The sequence below is a fragment of the Athene noctua genome, chromosome 1 (genome assembly GCF_965140245.1).
Source record: "Athene noctua chromosome 1, bAthNoc1.hap1.1, whole genome shotgun sequence".
Lineage (NCBI taxonomy): Eukaryota > Metazoa > Chordata > Aves > Strigiformes > Strigidae > Athene > Athene noctua.
In genome coordinates this window covers 61924897-61948108 of record NC_134037.1, presented here as the reverse complement: position 1 = coordinate 61948108, position 23212 = coordinate 61924897, and the positions used below count along the sequence as shown (strand labels likewise).

Here is a 23212-nt window from a genome sequence, read left to right as displayed (position 1 = left end):
AAAGCTTGATTTTGATACACCTCTTTACAAAAGGCTTCCATGCAATCCAGATGACTTGCTCTAAATGCTGTGTTGCTGAATATATGAGAAAATATCTGAAAATGTTGCTACCTAAAAATGGCATCCAACAGTCTTGACAGTTTACCAGCATTACTTGGATAAACATAGTTAATGTTTGATAGGGCACAATGTCATGTTCATTGTGTGTGATCAATACCTTGCTCAAATTCAAAGTATGTATAGGCACATATAAGCACAAGCATGCATGCATCTATATATCAACTGCTAAATGCAGAAATGTTTTAGTTTGCTATAATCGAATGCCTTATTCTTTTCTAGTATATAGATGTTGTGTATGTATATCTTACTGAACTTTGTCTTGCAATTTATTATCTCATTAAAAAGTTCAATGAGACTTGGTATCCAGAAGAAATTCTGTGGACAGATGAAGGCCTGTAGTTTTTCACACAGAGACGGATTTGGGGTAATTTTTGTAGCTCATCTTTAGAATTGTGAAAATAAGTATTTGCGTGTGTATTTATTTGTGAGCATAAAGTAAATGTGTATTCTGTGGTGATCTTTGCTCATTTAAATTTACAAGGATTTTCCAGTAGGAAACAGTAGAGAATTTATTGCAGAGACACTGGCACTGACTTCAGTATGTATTGTGGTGGAGCAATGTACTCTTGGATTTTGCCTGGGACTTGTCTGTGGTTGTTAAAGTTGTGTTTTAATGTTGGCAATTTCTTGTGGCCTGTGGTGAGTGTAACAGATGATCCACAAACCTTTGTGAACTGAACATGATGATAATTGCCTGTGACTGCAGAAGCCTAAATCTGGTGAGGAGGGAATCACTGTTTCATTCGAAATCCCTAATTTACTCCCACTTAAGAATTGCCTTTATTATCTTTTATAAAATACATGTAAGTGAAAAGCACCACATTGAACATAATGCAGCATGCTGTGACACAGATATGACTGGATCCACTGGTGGGACAGTGTCCTCGCCCCACTGCTGGAAAGAAGGGCAGCTTAAATATAGGTTTTGACTTTCCTGTAATTGCCAGTGGCATGTTCTTTAATAACTTAGAATAGCTTACAATAATGAGCCATGAACCTTGAGAGCAGAGATTGTAAAATGTGTTTGTTTTGGGATTGAAGTTTATCTTCAGAAGGTTACTAGTAAGGACGTCCTCTCTCTAATCTGCTTATTGTAGATAAAAATTGTAATTTTATGAGGTGAAAGGTTACTATTCATCTATGCAATCATTTTCTGCCATTTAATAATCCATCTGTTAGAAAATTATTTTATAGGAACGTTAAAAATATATGTCTCAAATTAAAAGAACCTGTGGTAGAAGGTTTGTTCTGTTAGTTATAAAATCTAACCTGTTTCAAGAATAGTAATTGCTTGGTGCTTCATAGCTATTTTTCTGAAGGATTTAAAAAAAAAGTTTGGTGCTTTATCCTGAAAAAGTTCAAAGGATGTGAGTATGAATGGTTCTTACTTATGTGTGACTTTCAAGAGACAGTATTCATTCTGGTAGTGAGTACTTTTAGATTCCTCTTTCTGTGGAGAAAAAAGATAAATTTATGTGTGGTACCAGAGACCTTAAGCGTTACTCATTTTGGGAGACAAAAATAACTGAAATAGTTTATGCAATACATCTGTAGAAGAAACAAAGAATATCTCCTTAATATTAACCTTCAACACTTAAAAAATGAAAATGGACTTGTTTCAGAATGGAGAGACCCTTTTCTCTTGAATTTAGGATTCGTTATTCCTTTGGTTTACTTTTCATTTTAGTTTGTTTGCTCAAAGGCCGGTCGACGTAGCAGATGTCTTTGCAGATTGATCAATGGAAGGAAGGTAGAAGGGAAAAGGACTAGTAAGATTTTAGTGGGTATATTCAAGGTAAGGGTTTTAAGGAGAATAGAGGAGATTCTTTGCCCCCAAGTCTCTGTCTTGTTGATTTTTATCTTCCTGTGATGTGCCTGACTTGACTTGTCAGTAACTTGTCTTCTCTGCTCTGATCCAGTTTCATTTGTTCACCTCCTTAATAGTATCTAACTCTTTCGTACTTCTTCCTGCAAACGGACAATATGAGGTGAATAGCTGTAGCTTTTTGCTCCAAATAAATGGAAGAAACATCAAAGATTCTGTGTAGAATTCTTTTATTATTAATAATATAATGCCTGAAAGCTTTAAAAATATCCCAGAAAAATATATCTGGAAAATCCCTTCTGAGTTAATATAACATATTGGCCTGCCAGTGGTGGGGTAAACTAGATCTGTGTCATTCCTAAGTGATGTTTATCTTATCGATAACACAGATTCCACAGCCATTACTTTGGTGCTTCATCATCTTTAATACCCATTTTTGAGGTAGAAGTACTTTGAAAAAGAAATATTTCACTGTCACAATCTCAAATGCAAGTTTCTGCTTTAACTAGGAAATTAATCTGACTTGTCTGATTTCATTAAGCAAGGCATGTTTTATTTCACATAACCGAGTAATAGTGACAGTTTAAATGGTTTCAACTTTACTGGTCTAATGTTTTCAGAAGTAGGAAGACGATTTTCAGAGACACTTGTTGAAACAGAATCTGAGTATCTGGAGGTCTGATATATCTAGAGGCCTTTTCAAGGTCTTTCTGTAGTATTGCTGAAGGCAAAATAGCCAATGCTTGGTCCCAAGTATACATGCAAGACATGACATGTACAACGATGTCAGTTAATATACTTTGAAAGATTCAGTTAGTGATTCTGTTTTTCTGGTGTTTTTTGTTGTGGGGGTTTTTTGTTTGGTTTGGGGTGGTTTTTTTGGGTGTGTGTGTATTTTTTTAATTATACAAAAAGGTCTTACATTTAAAGAGAAAAAGGCTGTGGATACCATTGTGTATCTATGGAGATGTATTCTGAATTTTTTTAAAGGGATATTAGTTTTTGCAGACAGAAGCACAAGTTGGTTTAAGCTTTTCCTTCTTCAGGTTCTCATCTTTTCAATGCATTATGCTCGTGAGAACCACCTTGTTCTTTCATGTTTTCATTCACAAATGTGAATTTGATAGTCTTCACTGTCATTTTACTAACCATGAGCAATTCAGTTTTTTTCAATTGAAGGAACAGAAAGAAGGAGTTGAACCAGTTACTAGGCATGACTTGCAGTTGTTCTTCTATCCTAACCCTATATGGGAATTATGCTACTTAACGCTAACATAAAGGTGTTGCCTGTCAAACTGATTTGTGCAAAACTACTATGGAGCAATGAATTAATGTGGGCATGGCTAACAGAATTTAGCTGGCATTCTGTTGCTTCACTGTGACAAAAGCCATTTTATACTTGATTTCTTTGATGTAATGTACTTCTAAGGGAACTTGCATGTGCTGCCTTCTCCATGCAATTGTTCCACCTGTAAATTATAGTCCTATGATTAACCTTTATATACACATATATGAAGAATAATATATATATATATATATATATATATATATATATATATGGGTTTCTTGGGTCTGTAGTTATTCCTGATAAACAAACGGTCATCACAGAAAAGGCAGTAACAACTGCTCCCTTAAACTTCTGGTTGATTAAGTCAAAACTCAGAAAAGCTTAGAGGTGCAAAAACCAAGGAACAAAATACAAAAAGAGCATACAAGGTAATTTAGGAGTTACTGTATCCGTCAGCTCCATAATCCAGGGCAGCAGGATCCTTTAGGCCTGGATTCACACATGGTAAGAAATAGGAATTGACATAGTAGTTTTGGGGCTTTGGGTTTAAAAAGATTTTTCTTATTATGGCTATTCTTATGTCAGCATTTGGTAGCCAAGGCTCTTTGAGCTCACTCTACAAGCACAGACAGGTTAGGTCAAGATTGTTTGAGGTATATTGCGTTGTCCCTTGGAAGAGTCTCTCCTTCAGGGACTTCAGCTGTTAAGTTGGTTACAGATAACACTTGTTGTGGCTAAAAAAGGTTGCTCAAGAATCTTTCATAGCTCAAAACTTTTCTTTGTTGGTAGATGGTATTACATTTTTACTAGGTTCTAGTGGAAGGGAATAGCAAACCTGAGTTAGGTAGTCCAGGTGGTTTACACAAAAAGTGCTCCTATCAACCCACAAATGATTCATAGGCAGGAATTAGTCTAAATGAGTAGATGTTAGTTAGGGCCTGGCGTTCTGGCAAGAATACATCTAACAAGTATTAATAATCGTAAAATGCATATATGAAAATTTTCAGTTCAGTTTTCAGAGAAAGGAGTTATATGCAATCCAAACTACAGAGAAAGTCTGGAAGAAATGTAGTCAACACTGAACATCAGTCCTTCTATTTAATATCAGTGAAATCAAGTTATTTGGGGGTCAACACTATCACACAATCACAGAATGGTTAAGGTTAAGGCACCTCTGAGGGTTATCTGGTTCATGCCCCTTGCAGGGCCATCTAGATCCAGTTGCCTGGGACTTGGCTACTGAATATCTTCAAGGATGAAGACAACCTCCTTGGGCAACCTGTGCTAGTGATCAGTCACCCTGACAGTAAAAAATTGTTTCCTGATGTTCAGATGGAACCTCCTGTTTCTGTTTGTGCCCATTGCCTCTGGTCATGTCACCAGGTACCACTGAAGAGAGCCTAGCTCCATCCTTTTGCACCCTTCCTTCAGGTACACATTGGTGAGTTCCCCCCTGAGCCTTCTCTTCTCCAGGCTGACCAGTTCCTGCTCTCTCAGTCTTTCCTCACGTGAGGGATGCTCCAGTCCCTTCATCATCTTTGGGTATCCCTTCATTGGGACTTTTTCCAGTATGTCCATGTCTCTTTTGTACTCAGGAACCCAGAACTGGACCCAGCAGTCCAGGTGTGGCGTCTCCAGTGCTGAGTAGAGAGGAAGGATCATCTCCCTCCACCCACTGGCAACAGTTTGTCTAATGCAGCTCAGGATATCATTAGCCGCCTTTGCCACAGGGGCACATTGCTGGCTTATGTGTCTACCAGGACACCTTGGTCCTTTTCCACCAGCTGCTTTCCAGCAGGGTGGCTCCCACTAATATGCTGGTCCTCAGGCATGTCTTCCTTGTTCCAGACTTCTTGGTTTCTGGGTCCTTGGATTTCAGAAGGTCGATCTTACTAGCAAAGACTGAGGTGATGGCAATCAGTCCCTCAGTCTTTTCCATGTCCTGTGTCAACAGGCCAACTTTTTCTCTAGTCTTCCTTTTGCTACTGATATATTTGCAGAAGTCTCTCTTGTTGCCCTTGACATCCCTCGCCAGTTTGTTAGATTAAGCTCAGTTTAGTGGATAGTGTGCAAGACTGAGAGCAAGGAAATGTTTTGATGTCATAGGTCCTGTCTTTAGGTCTTTAGCCATAAGCTTTTAGTACAGACGTCTGTCATCTTCTGTTTGTCCAGCACTGACATGTTGTGACTAATGCAAAAATAGGATGAAATAAGAAAATATACAGGATTTGCAGATGGAACTATTGCTATTGCATCTTGAAGTATATCAGAGTAATTTCCTACACAAACAATGCTAGTTTCTGTATTAGTGTGGGCAGGTGCTGATGCAATGAGTATCTCCACAGCACTGTTTGACATAACATGTCCATTGCTTTGAGTGAGTAGCTTTTTGTTTATTAAATTTTTTTTCCTTGACAATATTTGATCTGTATTTATTAAATATCTGTTAAACTGTACCTATCAAACTGCCCTTCCCTTGTATTGGAAGCTATCTTATCCTAACTTTCCTGAGTTAAGACATGTTGATGTTATTCCACACTGTTCACGGTGACACAGGAGATATTGTGCAGTTTTGCCTTTTTTTGTTGTTTACTTCCTTCCTGACACTTGCAGCTATCATAATTTAGGATAATTGGATGTCTTTGGTCATTTGAAATTCTACTTGCAACTGTTATCATACTAGCAAGAACCCATGCTCAGGGCTTTTTAAAATATTTTTTCAAAAATATTTTTGTCAAGATACGTCTCTAAAATATGCTAGGTACTATTTTTCTTCTCTGGAAAAGGCTCATACTTTTCTGCACTCTGTTGTGAACGGACCTTTTACAAGAGTGACCATTCAAAATTGTATCTTTTCACTGTATGTTTTTACACTTTTAATTCCTTTCTGGGAGGGGCTGTTCTTCAAGCAGGCTGAATATGAACCCTTTCGGACAAAGTTGCAGAGGGTGATAGCTTCAGTTATAGCTTGTGTAAGTTTTGTCGTGGTGGAGCAGAAAAGAACAAGGAGAGGGAAGCAAGGTACCTGTCAGCACCTTGATTGGCGGTTGCTAGAATTTAAAAAGTGGGTTTGAACAGCATCTTTTTCTCAAGCAAGCAAACGCATGGACATGGATTTGACTCTCTGCGTAGGTCCTGCAAGTTGTTTTGACTGCTGTTGTGAAAGGAAGCAATTTTGGATATTTTTCTATTATATGGACTGGAAAAAGGTTCACGTTGCATCCTACATACTGCTTTCTAGAACAATCACTGTGATTTGTGTCTGCTAGTTTTTCTCTGCTTGGCTTGTTTTTTGTAGTTCTCTATAGATGAATTTTATGAAGTTGTCTTTTTTTTAAGTGAATATGGAAAAGATCCTGTGGTTGGGATACTGAAATTTTTATTTATCTTTCTATTATTAATGGTTATATTACTTCAAGGGATAATGGTTGTGATTACTGGGCGTGTTCAAATGTATCAGTAATTTGGTTGGGAATATATATGGTTTGAGATGGAGCAGAGAAGAATTTCTCATGGCAAGGAATTCCCAGTGGTCACTGAAGATCAGAAAGGACTGACCTCTGCTATAGGTTTAGAAAAGTACAGTGGTGTCATGTCAGACCTGTACTGCTACAATTTCTAGTAGCTACCCGTGTTTGAAAGGACTGCTTCTGTTCTACTGGAAAGTATTTTCTTAAAATTCTGGTCTATCACAAAAATAAGGGAAGTATTAAGTATTTCACATTGATTCTTAACTTGTCATTTACTGCTACTGTCCCAGTTTTAGCCTTTAAATGTAATGATTTACAATGCTATCAAGGTTTTAGCTTCCCATGGTTAAAACATGCCTTTGCAAGCAGTGTTATTATTTTATAATATTAATCATTTAAGAACTTTCACCATTTCATTGTTCACCAAAACAAACGTTTGTTTTATTGAAGATCTTGTGTTTACAGACTATATAAGGATGCTTTTTCTTCAACTTCTTCAGTCAAGCAAGAGCAGGGTGGGGTTTTATATCATCTGGGAATCTTTCCAATCTTAAACTACTACTGCTCCAAAGCCAGAGCAGCTGTAACTCTTCTGTGTGTGGTGCTTCATTCAGACATTTTCTAGGCATGAGCCTAGAAACATTTGGCAGTAGCAACTTAAAAGATGTAAGCACAGACAAGTGGAAGGGTGTGAGGTTTTTCTTGGTGTTCTTAACTAACATAGGGGTCTCCAGGGTCACTGAGTCAAGTCTCTAGCTTCGCCTGTATCGGGTAACTGTGTCATATGGGCCCTTTCAAAGGTTTGTTATGTTTCATCTTAATTGTGTTTTCGTTCAACATGTGTGTTGTCTGTGGAGGTAAAATATTGTTACTAACTCCTCATGTTTAAATTGTGTAGTTCACCAAAAGCTCACCTACAGTTCTTGTTTACATGTAAAGAGACAATTTTAGGGTTTTTTCCTTTTTTCCCTTCTTTCCTTTTTGTTTTCTGGGATTGTGTAGTGGAGCTAGCTCATTTCCAAGTAATAAATTCTCTGAAAAATTACCCTTTGGGACGCTTGGTAGGCATGGTTTCTGGGTGGTTCCTCACCAGAGTGTAAACTGAGATGAATTTTGGGAGTATAGGCTTCTCCATCTTGAGTGGACCTTAAATAGGAATTTGGGGATGAGAGGAGGTGTGTATGTCAAAGTTCCCTCTGGGTGACTCTGAGAAGGCCAAAGAATCTGTGAGCAGACCAGCTTTGTGGGTAAGGATACTAGTGAGAACATGGCCTTAACTGCTTTGGTTTTCAATCTCAGGTGGTCTGATATTGAGGAAAAAATAAGTAATAGGGTGGTAACTACTGGCAGAACGGAGATCCCAAAGTTTTCACCCAAGTGTTTTATTTCCTGTGCGGGAAATTCTCCTGGGCCCTGTCAGCAGCAAAGTCTGCCTCACAGCATTGCTTAAGCATTCAAATGGAAGTAATTATGTTTTCATGATTTCTGAATTAGTTCAGTAAAATATTCTAATTTTCACAAGGGAAATGCTTTTTATTATGTCAACAAAAGTTTTATATGTTAGGTAAAAATTTGTTTAGCTGTCCCTTTCAGGTAGCTTCTATTAAGGATTTCTTTTGTAACACGATACTGTTTTCATGTTTATATTAATATTTAGTTTCTTGGTAATTAAAAACTTTGCTTTAGTATTTTAAAATGCTTTTAACACTGCAGAAACATTGGATAGAACTAGAAGCTTGTCAGTGAATAGGGTTCATTAGTGTTTTATCTTGCATATAACTGGTCTTGCTGTTCATAGCTTTTCATCTGCAGAAAGTTATTTTGCTACAAAACAAATCTGCTCCTATGTGCTGTTTAATCTTTATGAATTCTAGTATAAGTACTAGGTTCAAATATATCTGGAGTCACCCTACTGTGCTTTTACAAAAATTAAAATGAGTCAATGAAGGAGATGTGTATGAAGTAGAAAAAATAGTGTTTTCATTTTATATTCTTATGAAAGAATTTAAGGCTTTATATCTGGTGAGGTTAATGTAACTCCACTGCTTCTTTTGGTTCTAAGGAATTTATTCTTTATTTGTTTTATTTACAAATTATAGAAATTATGTGGGACGTGCCAAAAATAGATCGAAATGTACACCGTCAGGATTATGCCTACTGTAACAGTGAGGAAGGAGATCAAAGTTTCCAGTAATTCTGGACTCTAGTTGAAGTTCAGTTTTCAGTTTTGTTTGTTTGGATTTTTTTTGAGGTGGTTTTTATACTGTGATTTATCACAGACATGTTATCTTCTGTTTGCTTGCAGGTCTCTAATACACCTTTCCACCAAGCATTGGAATTAACCTATTTACAAGTTTGATTTCAGATAATTAAGCTAGTAGAAGCCCTTTAATAGCTGAACAAAAATGTGTTGCAATTTGAATGCTCTACGAAAATTGCAAGATCCAAATATATTTTTGTCTTCTGTGAGCCAGCAGTGTTCCCAGAAGGCCAATGGCATCCTGGCTTGTGTCAGCAATAGCGTGGCCAGCAGGGACAGGGAAGGGATCTGACCCCTGTACTCGGCACTGGTGAGGCCGCACCTCGATTCCTGTGTTCAGTTTTGGGCCCCTCACTCCAAAAAGGACATTGAATGACTCGAGCGTGTCCAGAGAAGGGCAACGAAGCTGGTGCAGGGTCTGGAGCACAGGTCGTACGGGGAGCGGCTGAGGGAACTGGGGGTGTTTAGTCTGGAGAAGAGGAGGCTGAGGGGACACCTCATCGCCCTCTACAGCTACCTGAAAGGAGGCTGCAGAGAGCTGGGGATGAGTCTCTTTAACCAAGTAATAAGCGATAGGACAAGAAGGAATGGCCTCAAGTAGCACCAGGGAAGGTTTAGACTGGATATTAGGAAGCATTTCTTTCCAGAAGGGGTTGTTAGGTGTTGGAATGGGCTGCCCAGGGAGGTGGTGGAGTCCCCATCCCTGGAGGTGTTTATGGGTTGTGTCGGGTTGACACAGCGCTGAGGGATATGGTGTATTTAGGAACTGTCAGTGTTAGGTTAATGGTCGGACTGGATGATCTTCAAGGTCTTTTGCAACCTAGACAATTCTGTGTTTTATCTCAAATTCCTTTTCGGTTCTCTCTAATGTGTATTAGAGTCTAGCAGGAAAAAGTAGTCAATGAAACAGTATATTTCTGTTGTAACTAAACCTTTTAATACTCACTTTTATCTAATTGATGTATGGATGTTTGCTTCATATATATGATGGTCTTACAGGGCTGCTATTAAACCTCTGGGAGATTTTCTCCTTCTTTAATACTGTGAGTAGTCACTAGTCAAGCAGAGGAATGACAAGAAAGATCTCAGATTGTAGGGAAAATACCCTGCTTGGTTGACGGTGGTGTATAGTTTACAAGAAAACAGCTTTTACAAAACCTGTGAGAATTGTGTTCCAAGAGTAGCTTTGGGCTACAGAGTTGTTCTCCCTCTTTTCTGACTTCATTTTGTACTTAATTGACTAGGTGTGCTTTGGGAATGCTTATTTTGATCAGTGCAGCAAATAAGCTAATAATGAGGATATCTAAGTTTTTTGATCCTGACAAGAGTTAAAAATTTGTGTAGGCCAGTCCTTAAGATGTATATTTTTTATATTCCTGCAGTCTTCATGGTGATTAGAGGATGTAATGTTAGGGCTGTCTAGGAATGTGAAGGGCTGAGTATTTCTTAAGCATTAAACTTCAGCAGCTAAATCCCTTTAGGGGGTCTCTGCTGTAACAATTACTATTTTTTTACATTGCATTCAAACACTGTTGAGTATTTAAGTTGTTCACAAACATTTATTTCTGGAATAATATTAGGTGAAGAATGATTGTCGTCATCTCCATTTTAGAGCTGGGATGTGAAAACAAAGTGTTCTTTTTTGCAGTGCCTGACACAAAACAACTAGGTTTTTTTTTTTTTTTTTCTCTATATTGCACATAATAGGCTTAATTTTCAACCTGGGAGCCCTTTACAAGGGTCAGCAAGAATATAATGGTGATATGATTGATACAGGCTAGTTAGGTTTCCAGAAGGCTTTTGACCATGTCCTTCTGTAAAAGCTTGTAGTGAAGCTAAGCTGCTATTCTGTGAGAAGGGAGATACTTCCATGGATAGGTAATTTGTTCAAGAGGAAGAAGAGGACGTAGGAATAAGTTGTCAATATGCCCAGAGGTAATCACCAAGGGCACCATCTACAGAGATTTGTGCCTTTCATCATGTTCATAAGGGACCAGAGTAGGGGCCAGAGAACAGTGCGAAGACAAAAGTTTGTAGGTGAAAGCTATTTGGAATAGCAAGGACATTATGTGATTGTGAGGACCTGTAGGAGGACCATAACAATATCACCAACTGAGAGTGATTGGGCAATAAAATGACAGGCACATTTTAGTGTAGATAACGAGATATGAAATAATGTATACTATATAAAATCCTAATTTCACACACAGAATAATGGACTCAAAGCTTGCATTTGACACTCTGCAGCAAGATCATGACATTCATAAAAATCCAGCTTAGAACCCAGATGAAGTGTTAAGAATGGTTAAGGAAGTTCAATATAAGTTAGATAATGACATTATGCTGTTGTATAAATTATGACTCACCCACATCTTGATTACTGTGTGCCAGCTCTGCTCTTGTTATCTTCAAAGAATATAACACAGTTAGAAGGAGCTTTAGAAAAGGGTGAGAAGGGTTATCAAAGAAAAAGGAATGGTTTCTATATGAGACTGAATAATCTGGAACTCTTCAAATTTGAGACAAAATTACTTGGGGACATATCATAGAGGTCTACAAAGCTGTGAATAATAATATAGCAGGAAGATTGGGATCAAGTTTTCATTGATTTGGATCATTAAAGGAAGCCAGGTACAAACCAGACAAATGGAAATGGCTCTTAATGCTGTTAGTAGTAAACCAATGGATTTTCCCAAATGATACTGTGTTCACTAAAAGCCTGCATGGTTTTAGGGGGAAAATGGACCCATATATGGACAAGAGATGCATTAGGGATGGCTAAATATGTAGGAATGTGTCCAGTTCAGGGAGTTCTGACACTGTATCTTCATTTGCATCTGAGTACAGGCACTTCATAAGCAAGGACATGCCATTTTATTTGGAGAAGTAACTAACTATTTGAGTATCACCTTGGAACTGTGTAGAAAATTCAGGGATCAAATATAATTCCCTTGAGTAGTATTTGAATTACCTGAGCTATTCAACATTTCCCATTCTCATTCATTGCAGTGATGCTAGCACAAATGAGACAGGATAGCTGTCTGCACAGCTCTGCACTGTGCAAGACCGATTCATCCGCTGGAAACAGTCTTTCCTCTCCATTAAAAGGAAGTGAGCATCTCTCAGAAGTGCACTGGATGAGCATGCAATTAAATTGTAATAAGTGGAAGGACATTTATAGTTGCACGGGCAACTAATGGTTTCTGGCTAGAGTCATTTTAGCTGAAAAATAATTCAGATTATCAATGTGTTTAAGCTGTTCTTTCTAGGACTGTAAACTGAACAGCAGTGGAGATTAAGTGGAGGATTCACTCCTAAAGCACTGGTGTCTTATTAGGATAAACCTTCTCTGGTGAAAGGAATAGCTCAACAGTCTCGTTTTTCTCAAGTAGTGTGTGCATATGTGGGGAAAAGAGCTCTACCTCAGGTTCTGGTCTGACTTGTCAACATTTTAAATTGCTGTTTTCACCTATCTATGCAATTCCCTTTTTCCATTTCCTATGTTAAATGTGAACAGATGTTACCAAATTATAAGAATTTTTTAAGTGAGCTGCATCTTTTACTGTAGAGTGTCTATAGTTATGAATGTTTCATAGCTGTATTTATACCAATCATGAATGTAAATAAAAATAATTTAACAGTTTATATATGAAATCTCAGCTCTCTAATATCTCTGTCTTTTTAATCACTTTATTTTTCCTTTACCTACCTCATAAACATTACCGTGTAACATTTTATAGGCTTCTTACATTTCCATATTTCTTCATGGGTTTTGTTGTGTTGGTTTTTTTTTTCTCATGGATCTCCATGTCTTAATCTTACACTTTCCTGGGAAATTCTCCTTTTTATTATAATTTATACTCTTGGAGGGTGGGGATTAATTAAATTAATCTGGCAGAGGTAGGGAGAAAGGAAAAATGTAGTAAATTCATGTCCCGAGAAAGGTAACTTTCTTCCCTTTGCCCCCAGTGTAGGAAGGAATCAACATACAGGGGAAGGACACACTTACATGAGGCCAAACTTCCCTGGGAACTGGATCTATGTTACTTCCAAATAAATTAATAGCAAACTGGTTCAGAGCGAGGAGTAAACTTAGACCAGTTCTTAACACTGATTTCTTAAAAGGACTTTGAGAAACAAAGTGCTTTCAGAGTTTGTGTATGTGTTAGGACTGTGTTGTGTTCTAAAGAAATTGGTCTGCTGGAAAGACTTTAAATACACTATTTACTTTTTATAATTTGTCTTCCACACCACACAATTATTTAAAAAACTGGGGGGCAGGGAAGAGGATCAAACCGAATTATTAAAGAATTGAAGATATTCATGTTGATGTTCCTTACTGGGAACAAGTGACAACTCTGAAATGCCTGAGGAGCTGGTGGACACTGTCAAATAGTGCACTGGTCAGAGAGATCATTGGACAAGGGAGTGAAAGTAGGACCCCCAGACACTAAATACCTTCTGTCAAGCTGTTGTTGGCCAAGGCATGAGGAGAAGCCAGAGAATTAACTGGTTTCTGTATCTTAATTGCACTGGGGTGTCAATAAAATTAAAAGAAAAGGAAGTGGAAAGAAGTACAGCCAGAACCTCAGCAAGAACTTCTGGAGAAGTTGGAAGAGGGATTGTAGCCCGGTGCTGTCAAACTATATATTCCCCACAGGCTGCCGCCTCCTGCAGTCAAAGCACAAGTTGGGGGACCCTGTGAACCACACCATGAGCATGCCTATATGCACCCTTCCTTGGAAGTTTTCCTTATTTTTACCCCTTTGAGGCTGTGGAATTAGTTCTGTATATAAACAGGCCACCAGGGGTACCTTCCTCCTTTGGTGGGAAGATAAATTGCACTTCATGTCTGGGTGGAATGTAAGGCCGAGGACATGTAGCAAGTGGAACATAAGCACACAAAAGTGTTCCTGATGCAGCATTCAGAGCCAAGCTGTGTAAATGCCAGGTATCTGGCTAAAGAGGGTAGTTTTGTGAATGAGAGGTCCAAAAGGAGCTCCAAGGGTAGAGCGGAGCTGCTTGCTCTCAGGACTACCCTGAGACTGAAGAGTGCAGTGGTCATTACTTCCTAAGAAAGCACCACATGGGTCCCCCAGTAAGAAGACCTGAAAGGTGCTTGATGGGGAGAACATTCTCCTTTTCACCTACAGGGTACGTTGGGTTGTTAACCCATTGCCTTTACTGCTCCCTTACATTGTCCCTAAGAATGAGATATAAACTACTTGAAAAGATTATGTATAGAGCAGCTGACTCTAAGCCTGTCTTGCATAGAAGACACCAACAGATACTTATTTTGGGCAACCACAACTCAGTCTTCACTGGTATACTTTCCTCTTTCATATCTTCCTTTCAGTTTAGACATTCATGCTCCATCCTTTGTTTTTTTTCCTTCTAATTATTTTTCTTTTACTTTCACCATATTCTACTTTTTTCCTTTTTATAATCCATACAAGGAGACAAATCTTGACAATAAATTCGTTCTGGTCAGTTGGCATTATTTTGCAGTATCTGTAGCAAAGCACAGCTCTGTGCTCTGGAGCAATCCAAGAGCAATTCTTTGTTGTTACTGCCCATTTGGGGTGGGACAAGAAGTTGGATATGAAGACAACCTCTTCTTTTCCTTCACACACAGCAATTTCCCCATTGCCCCAAGAATGAATGAAGTTAACGACTACTACATAAATCTCATGCTACAGCTGTTCATTTCATTGCCACTGGGGAGTGCTGCATTATTTCTGTGCTGCTGCATGTTTTTCTGTGCAGTTATGCTGCAGAAGGTTACAGGAGGGTATGGACTATGATGGGACCCCCGACAAAAATATAAATTTCATTAAAATTGGTTGATGAGTTGTGTACTGTGATGTTGAATCTGAAAGTAGTAATGGTGTTTTTCAGAATTGAATAATGTTTATACACTTAGTGGAGAAAAAGCAGTATGCTGTTAATTGAGGTAATAAACATGCTTTTCTGGTGTGCCGTAAGCAGCAAATCCGAAGCAGGTAATGTATATGAATGGGTATGGAACTGCAACACATTAAGTAATAAATATTCTGTTCAGTCGTCAAACCTTGTAGGAACTTCAACTAAATGAAAAAGGCAGTGTGTCTTGCATCTACACTCTTGCCACTGTGGGAAATCTGTAGAAATGAGTGTTGTAAACATTTTTTTCTTTCATTTTGACAGGTAATATTTGAAGCTGAAGTCTCAGATGGGAGAAATGGCTACATTGCCATTGATGACATCCAGGTTCTGAGTTACCCTTGTGGTAAGTAATGATTAAGAGCTGCATTTTTCTCTGTCTTTTCAGGACATATTTGATATTGCTGTAGACTGCTGAGTTTTCCTCACTTGATCACTGAAGTTCTTTGTTCTTTCAATAGTATTTTTGTTGCAGCTTCCAGGGGAAAATGTAGTGTTGCAATACTGATTTACCTGGGTAAAATCTTTGTGTGCCGGATGTGAAGTATACAGGAATGCAAAAGCAGAAATTTTTCCGTGTCTTTTTAGTCATACAATAGTTGGTGTGCATAATCGGTATGGGGTTTAATGTTAATGTGTATAATCACTGATTAAAGAAAACTGAATTGACAGATGCATGTAGGAGGTCTATCGGATTTCATGCCCTTGTTCTTTTAATTTTTTTTTTTTATTTTTTTAAAAAGGACACAACAGTTCATTGTTCTGTTTTGTGTGGTTTTGTGGTTTGTTTTTTTTTTAAAAAAAAGGCTTCTGGCTGCTGAACTGCTGAAGAACTGCTTTTTGTTGGTTTTTTTTTTGTGGACAAACTTCAGGCATTTATGTTTGCCTTTCCCTGCTTAATCCTGGGGAAGAATTACACACACGCAAACATAAATTTCGATAATAAGAATATGCTACAAACAAAAAGTTGTGAAGAAGAAATTCTTACTATACATTTCTGTCAGTTGTTATCACTTGGGGCTTTTTTGGTAATTTGGTTCTGTCCAACCCTTCTGATCTTACCCTAGACATCTGCTTTCTAAAATGTGATTTCATTGTAGCAGACCTCATGGCTGTTAATTTAATTGCTTTCTGAAATGATCAAGATATAACAATCCCCTTCCCGAAATTTGCAAAACAATGCCAGTAATAAAGTTACATTGGCAACCTCACATTTTGTTTGCTTGTACTCCAAATCTGTTAAGACCACAACTCTTAGGGACTACCAAGCTTACAGGGTATTTGAGTGAGTTACCTCTTTCTATTTCAGCCAGCCCAGGTATATTATGTCTGTACTCAGCAAAGCTCTCCTTGGATTCAGTATCTGGCCTTAATTTTTTTTTTTTTTTCATTCTGGTGTTTTGTTTTGTTTTTGGTTTTTTTTCCTTTTCTTTTCTTTTCCTTTGTGTTTGGGTTTGGTTTGTTTTTTTTTTTTTTTAAACTTCCAAAACAACAGGCACTTGGGTACAGCCATGATGGCAGATTATCAGCATGATACAGTATTCATATAAAATCTTTTTTGTTAGTGATGGTTAAATCCTGTTGGCTTTAATTTGCTGTTTTTCCTGTGTGTTGTTTTCTTCTTAGTAAGCACAAAGAAATAACAGTTCTGCTACTGGTTTGGTTAGTTCTTGAGAAAGGAATGGGCAAGAGCTGTGTAATGTACCCATTCCTCAAATATGTTTTGTTGGCTTTCTTACATCTAATAAATCCTTCAGGTGGTTATGTCAGTGAGCTCTCCTCTAGGCTTTGTCAGTGTGGGAAATAATTTGTTACTTCCTGAAATACTGTATTTAATGGCACAAATTATTTCATTTTGTAAAACAACGGAGTTCTGAGTTGCATTGCAAATAATCTGAATAGTATCCCTCTATTTGCCTGAGCAGTATCCTGCTAATTGAGTTTTTCTCACTATGATGGGTTTCATACAATTGAAAGTCTTTTGGATAATTTTTGTAAAGTGCTGCTGACATTTTGGCATTTGATCTCCTTCTCTTGGCTTTGATTTTTAAAAGGCTTTATTATAACTCATGTATAACATAAAGTTAGTAGAATCACCAGGGGAGAAGGGAGAGGACTGAAAGCAGTCTTTCTTCTCGAACAGAGATGAAATAAATCATTTTCTCTTCTGTTTCTGTTGTTTAAGCCAAAGGTTGTTATAATATGCATCTACAGGGAGACAATAATGTTGCTGGCACCTTTTTTAGCAATAAATGTTATTTGTAATTTTTGTTTTCCCCTCTGCAGATAAATCTCCACATTTCTTGAGGCTGGGGGATGTAGAGGTCAACGCAGGGCAGAATGCTACATTTCAGTGCATTGCTACGGGGAGAGATGCAGTGAATAACAAGTTATGGCTCCAGGTAAGGCCAACTCATGCAAGTCTATTTAGCTAGAGGACAAGCTGCTTTCTGGAGGTGAAATATTTAGATTCCTAAGCCTTTTTTTTCTTCTGCATGTAAAATATTTAGTTTAAATACTTTTTTTTTCTTGGTTAAACGGAGAAATTTTAATAACTTTAGTAATGTTAGAAAGCTTGAATTAGAATTAGAACAACTGGTTCTAAGTGGAGAAGGTTTGGTCTTTAAGTCATTGTGGGCCTTCTCGTAAATAAGCTCCTCCGTATCAAAATTTATTATCATTAAATGCAAATAATTGGCATTTGGCATCTGATAAAACACAAATATCATAAATTGTGGGGGTTATTTTATCATACAAATTACAACTAGTTCTTTGTCCAAGTTGGTGACTGGAGGGATGTGGCTGTACTTCTGTGTGCATAACAGTTTTACTCAGCAGCATGTTTAATGGGACAACATAAAAGGAACATTGCATGGCCTTTGTCTCCATAATATGAGAAACTTAAACTTTTATCATTTGTAACTGTGAGTAGTATGTATGTTAGTATGTAAGAGAGAACTAAAACCAGAAAATAACCCTTCTCACTAATAAACAAGAAAAAATAAGAGAACAACACAACCACCCTGCCAGAACAACTACTTTGCTTTGTGGGGTGGGGATGGGGTTGCTTACAGTTAAGACCACCAGTCAAGTAGAAGGATGGCAAAGTTTCACAGTTGTGCCTTAAAAAATTAAATTTTGCCACTTAATAAGGGTTAAAAAAATCACTTTAGTTGTATGTGTACCTTTATATGTATGTTTTAGTTTATACATAAACCTTAAGTACCAACACTCCTTTAGAATGGTTTCTAAATATGCTTTTTAGTTCTTTAAAATGTCTATTTCTGTATATTTTCAGAACTGTAAAGTGTATATTTTTTGGGAAGCACTGTACTTGGAAATGAACTATAATCAGAACTTTAAAATCTATTTTTTTGGCAAGCGCTGTACTTTGAAGTAACTGATTGTAGTTCATTTCAGTCTGTTTGATTTTTCTTTTAATGGAGAGTGGAACTGACAGACCTTTTACAGTTGTATATAAGCATGTGATAAACTTAAAATTTTAAAATACATTTTTAATTGAGATTAGAAAAAATCTGATGCAAAATGTATTACTGGACAAATATGCTGCAACATTAATAAAAGAACACAAATCTAGCAGTAACTGCATTGCATTTAGTGAAGAGGTATCATAGCAGTAGGAATGATTTGTACTCCATGTCTTTGAGTAGTAACTTGTTTAAATTCAGGAAACATATAATGCATTCACTGAGGAGGAGGAGTTTGATTTCAGAGGCTTGCCAAATAGAGTACACAAAATTAAATTGATCTGGGTTTTGCTATATGAAAGGCAAGACTACAGCAGTAGGAGCTTACAGGAAACCCGTGAAGCACCATCTTCATTTGATCATGGGTCAGAAAGTCCCGATGGAGACAGCCAGCTGGAAATCTTCCCTATCGCTCACTCCTCAGAGTCAGATAACTCTGACAGATTATCCTTTCTAACTTTCACTCCCCTGAGAAGCCTGGTTAGCAGCCAGAGCAACTCAGAAAACATATGTTTTGTCCCTCCATATACGTCATGGGTGGATTGTTTGTTTGGGGTTTTTCTGTGTATGTGGATCACAGACGTGGTAATTTCTCACAGTGCAAAGGATAAGGTACCTTTGAGGTTATAACTCTGCTTCCTTGTGCTTATGAAGTGTCTTGATATTCTTGGAGATACCTTGTTATTAAATTATGTACTTCTGTTTCCCTTTTTGTTTTTCCTTAACCAGTGCCAAATTTTCACCAATTTAAAGAGGACTCATTTTTTTTATCTCCCTCATCATTCCACCCCTCCATCGTACTCACCCAACATAAGTGTGAATCAGCAACTTTCCCTCTGAATGCTCTGCCTTAGATAACCCAGCAAGTTACTACTGTTGTATGCAGCTAATGGTGAATTTGCTTCTTTTCCTTAAAACGTGTGATGGATACGTATGGGCCTCATGAGGCTCCAGAGTGTGACTTGGAAACAGTTCACTTTAACCTTTGACCAAACCAGAAATTCATAAAGCCCGAATAGCCAGAAAGGAAGAACCAGCAGATCAAATCAAATGCCTGAGTAATTGTTTTTGAGAGCCCTGAGCTGAAACATTCCAGGAATGTATTTTTCTCATAACAAGAAAGGTCGTTGGGAAAAAAAAAGTGCAAAAATGAAAAATGAAGGGGGGGGTGGAGGTGGGGAAGAAGACACTTTCCAAGTACACTGTGTTATAGAAAATAGCTTTTGGTTATGTCCTTATTGAAAGAGAAAAGATATTGGGGGGGGGGGGGGGGGGGAGAAAAAAAAGAAGGAAAAAAAGAAAAAGCCGCAAACAATTTGCTATCAAAATTCTTTGATGAGGGAAGATCTGAGCTGTAGTCTGGCTTTTTGTATCTGAAATTATCTAAGATCTCATTTGCTTGTATTGAAGTAACAGAGCTGTGCAGGCACAGATTTCATTACGGAATCTAACAGTGCTCTTTCGCTCTTTCAGCCCTCTGTTTCAGAGGAGGGCTAAAGTAAATTCAGCAACAGGAGAAAAAATATAGCAGCACCCTTCTCTGTGTTCAGAGTCATGCAGCACCACAGCTGCTTCAGCCAGGCTTGGTCTGAGCTGCTGCAGTCTCGGCTTCACCCTCCTCATCCCTCTCTGCACTCACACTGGAGCTTTTCCAGGTTACCAGTAAATCAGTTCAGGAAAGTGATCTGGCTAAAAAAGATTTTTGTTGCTGGGGGTGAGGAGGACTGTTTATTTTGGTTTGGGTTGGTTGTTTTTTTCTTTTTTTTTTAGATTGATTCGTGTCTGAATTACCCATATAAATAGTGCCAGCAGGTGGAAAAAGATGGGGTTGTTTGGATAAAAGCAGGGAAGAAGGAAAGATTATAGCAACCTGAACTGAAGTAAAAGTGGATCTCAGTCGCCTGTCTCATTGTAGTGTCCTCCATAAACTTTAATTCTTTTTAGTTATTGGAAAAAAGCCCATATCATATACTAGATGATCTATGTGTGTGCACGTTTCCATGCTTATGCTTTTCTCAGTGTGTATATAATTAAGTGCACATACCTCTTGTGTGTCTGAAAATAAAACCAGATCAAAATAGGCACAGCATTTCAATACACTGTTTCCTGTGTGTTTACTGTTGTAATGATAATCTTTTCATCAGCTCCATTTTCTATAATTGTACGTCTGTAAATATTTCAGACAAATAGGAATTAACATTGGATTGAACTTCCTCTGACTTTCATGGCTGCAGATTCTGCTCTTGGTTGTTTGTTTTTAGATTTTATCTGGTCTCTTGTCCCCTTTCTTGCCCCTTCCCTCCCACATCTGCATTTTGCCTGCCCACCAGAGGAGGGGACCAAGGTCTGGGACAGTCAGAGCTCTGGCATTGAAAGATGAACAGTGAAGATAACAGAAGTCTTTTAGAAGTTGCAGCTGCATTAATACGAAACCTATATTTCCACAGGTGAAGAGATTTGACTGGTTGAACAAGATGATCTGAAACACACCTTTTGTGACAGTGTGAATAGTAGGTGTGGGAGCAGGACAGATATGCAGCTCTCAAATTTTTTTGCTCTCTACCTTTTCAACCTAATTACTATTGAATCTGTTGTGGTTGTGAGCTGAAGGATTCTCTTTGTGACCTGCAGTCATTAGCAAATTCTGAGTTTCAAAGTCCTTGGTTTTTGTTTTAAGTGAGCATTGATGTTGTTTCTGAAATACACACAAAGACTGAATGTATTATGTCTGAATGTAATACTGAGTAAAAGAAACCCCGCAGCATTTTTCCTCTCCTCTTAAAATTTCCACTGTAATGTGTCACACACCAACAACTGTAGCTTGGTGCCACTGTACACACTGAAGCAGCTGTGTTGTGTGATAGGAATCCCCAAACCCAAGGTGGTAACTTAGCTTTTCTACCTGTTATGCTCTGGTATGCTCTGTCTTAGAAGCTTTAGAAATTAGCAGAAGTTCTTGCTGAGAAATTGTTTCCTGAAGGAGATGAATGTAAGTGTGTGTGTGTAATCTTAAAAGATTGAATATAGCATGTATAGACATCATAATTGATCAGTTGTTACCCACTTCTGCCAAATTTCCTTTTTCTAAAGTCTATGAATCATCTTTCTTCAAGAATAAGGATTCTTTCATTTGTTAACATCTGATGCACCTTTGCTGCTTTGTGCACATTGATCTGATGAATTAGTATAAAATAGGACTGGACTCCCTTTTTATTCTGTTTTTTTCCCTGTGAAACACCATGCATTCCAGTGGAGTTACGTCAGTAAATAACCTTGCAAACAAGTCACTTCTGCACATTAATCCTGTGCTTGGGATGGATAAGTGTTAAATATTAAATATTGGAAAGAATAGCATACACAGGGCATTCTAAACATAAAAATGCAGGAGTGGGGTGGGAGGGTCTGTTTGCACTTTTGATTTGGAGATTTTTGTGTGCGGAATGGTTCCATGTTTTTAAGCTTCGTTTCTTTACGAAGACAGCAGAGAAATAGAATTGACTGAATAGAATAAATAACGTTTAGGTACGCAAAGATTCCAGAAAGCAGCGTACGTATTGTCCAGCATTTGTTCTGTGGATCTAATTGGGATATCAGAGCAATAGGGTTTCTTGCATAATCAGGCTGTGTTTAACGGCTTCCTGAGCTGGGAACAATTGTGGCTCCCAGAAGCCCAATACGATTTTCAGTGTCTTATCGATGTCCGGTTTAACTGGACACTCGCACAGTGTGGAGAATAGAGCTTTTTGCTAGAACATCTGTTAAACCATATGTCTTGGCACCTGGTTCAGATGGCGATAACTGCAGCACTAATGAGTCCATCCATCATTGCTGAGCTTTGCATTAACATAGCATTGGATTAGGGAAAGCGCCTTGTTCTGGCTTTGCAGTCGGACGTGTTTTGCCGCGGTCTGCGGTGATACCATTTGCTTTGGCAAATCTGAAATTCAAAGGGGGTACCGCATGCGTTTAAAAGTTTAATATGCGCCTGGTAATCCTGTGCAGATTGCCACGAGAGCGGTGGCGAGCGGGCCAATCTGTCAGCAATAGCTGTGGGTGCTGGCTAACCGCCGCTCCACTTGGGCTGCCAAGGCTGGCAAGGCAGCCCCGCTCTCGCCCGTGGAGAGGCTCGTCAGCGTTAATGTGTCTGATGCAGCCCCCCTCTCCGCCAGAGGAAAATGTCGTTCCTTGTGGAATAACAGATAATTAAAGCAATTGCCTGAGAGTAATAATTGAAAAAGTGAAATTAAAAAGCATTATGGAAAATAAAATGCAAATTGCTGTAAAAACAATGGAGTTGGGCTGACCTCCCAGCGGTACCAACTGTTACTGGAGGATGAACGAGCATCTGCACGGTTGTCTGTTTGGGCTCTAACAACTGGCTGTACCTCACTCCCTTTCTTGAGGAAACTGCCATAACCCTTAATGCCCAGGTTACCAGCTTCTTGGGCTTTGCTGCAGGTTGCCGTAGAACATGATTTGATATTTAGCATTTGTTTTTCTTGCTAGATACTGCATATGCATGCTTTTTAACAAGTCTTTGGAATAGGCCCATGCAGATGGTATCGTGTGATGATGCATTTGGGCAGATCATTGTGCAGGACCGGTATAGTGTTTCAGGAATTTAGACTGGAGAGTGTATATGAGGACCTGTTCCTCTAGCAGGGAGCTGAGGGATACAACGCTGACTGTTTTGTTTTACTTTTTGGACGGATGCTATTTCTTTTCAGAGGAAGGAAGTTGTGCCACACAATTCCTCTCTTCCTACTGTACCCGGAAGGTGAAGGCGTGGATCAGTATTCAGCAGGAGGGTTTGAGTATGGGCTGTGGGCCTCTGGGGTA

The 23212-nt window shown here is 38.4% G+C and overlaps 1 protein-coding gene across 5 annotated transcripts in view; it reads left to right on the top strand.

The window, feature by feature from the left end:
• Nucleotides 1-23212, top strand: part of PTPRK (protein tyrosine phosphatase receptor type K) — a 413815-nt gene that overhangs the window by 175869 nt on the left and 214734 nt on the right. For all 5 annotated transcript variants that reach the window (XM_074896287.1, XM_074896286.1, XM_074896285.1 and 2 more), the window contains exons 4-5: nt 15150-15231; nt 17172-17287. In XM_074896287.1, coding sequence (XP_074752388.1) covers nt 15150-15231; nt 17172-17287 — 198 coding nt within the window. The remainder of the gene's footprint in view (nt 1-15149; nt 15232-17171; nt 17288-23212) is intronic.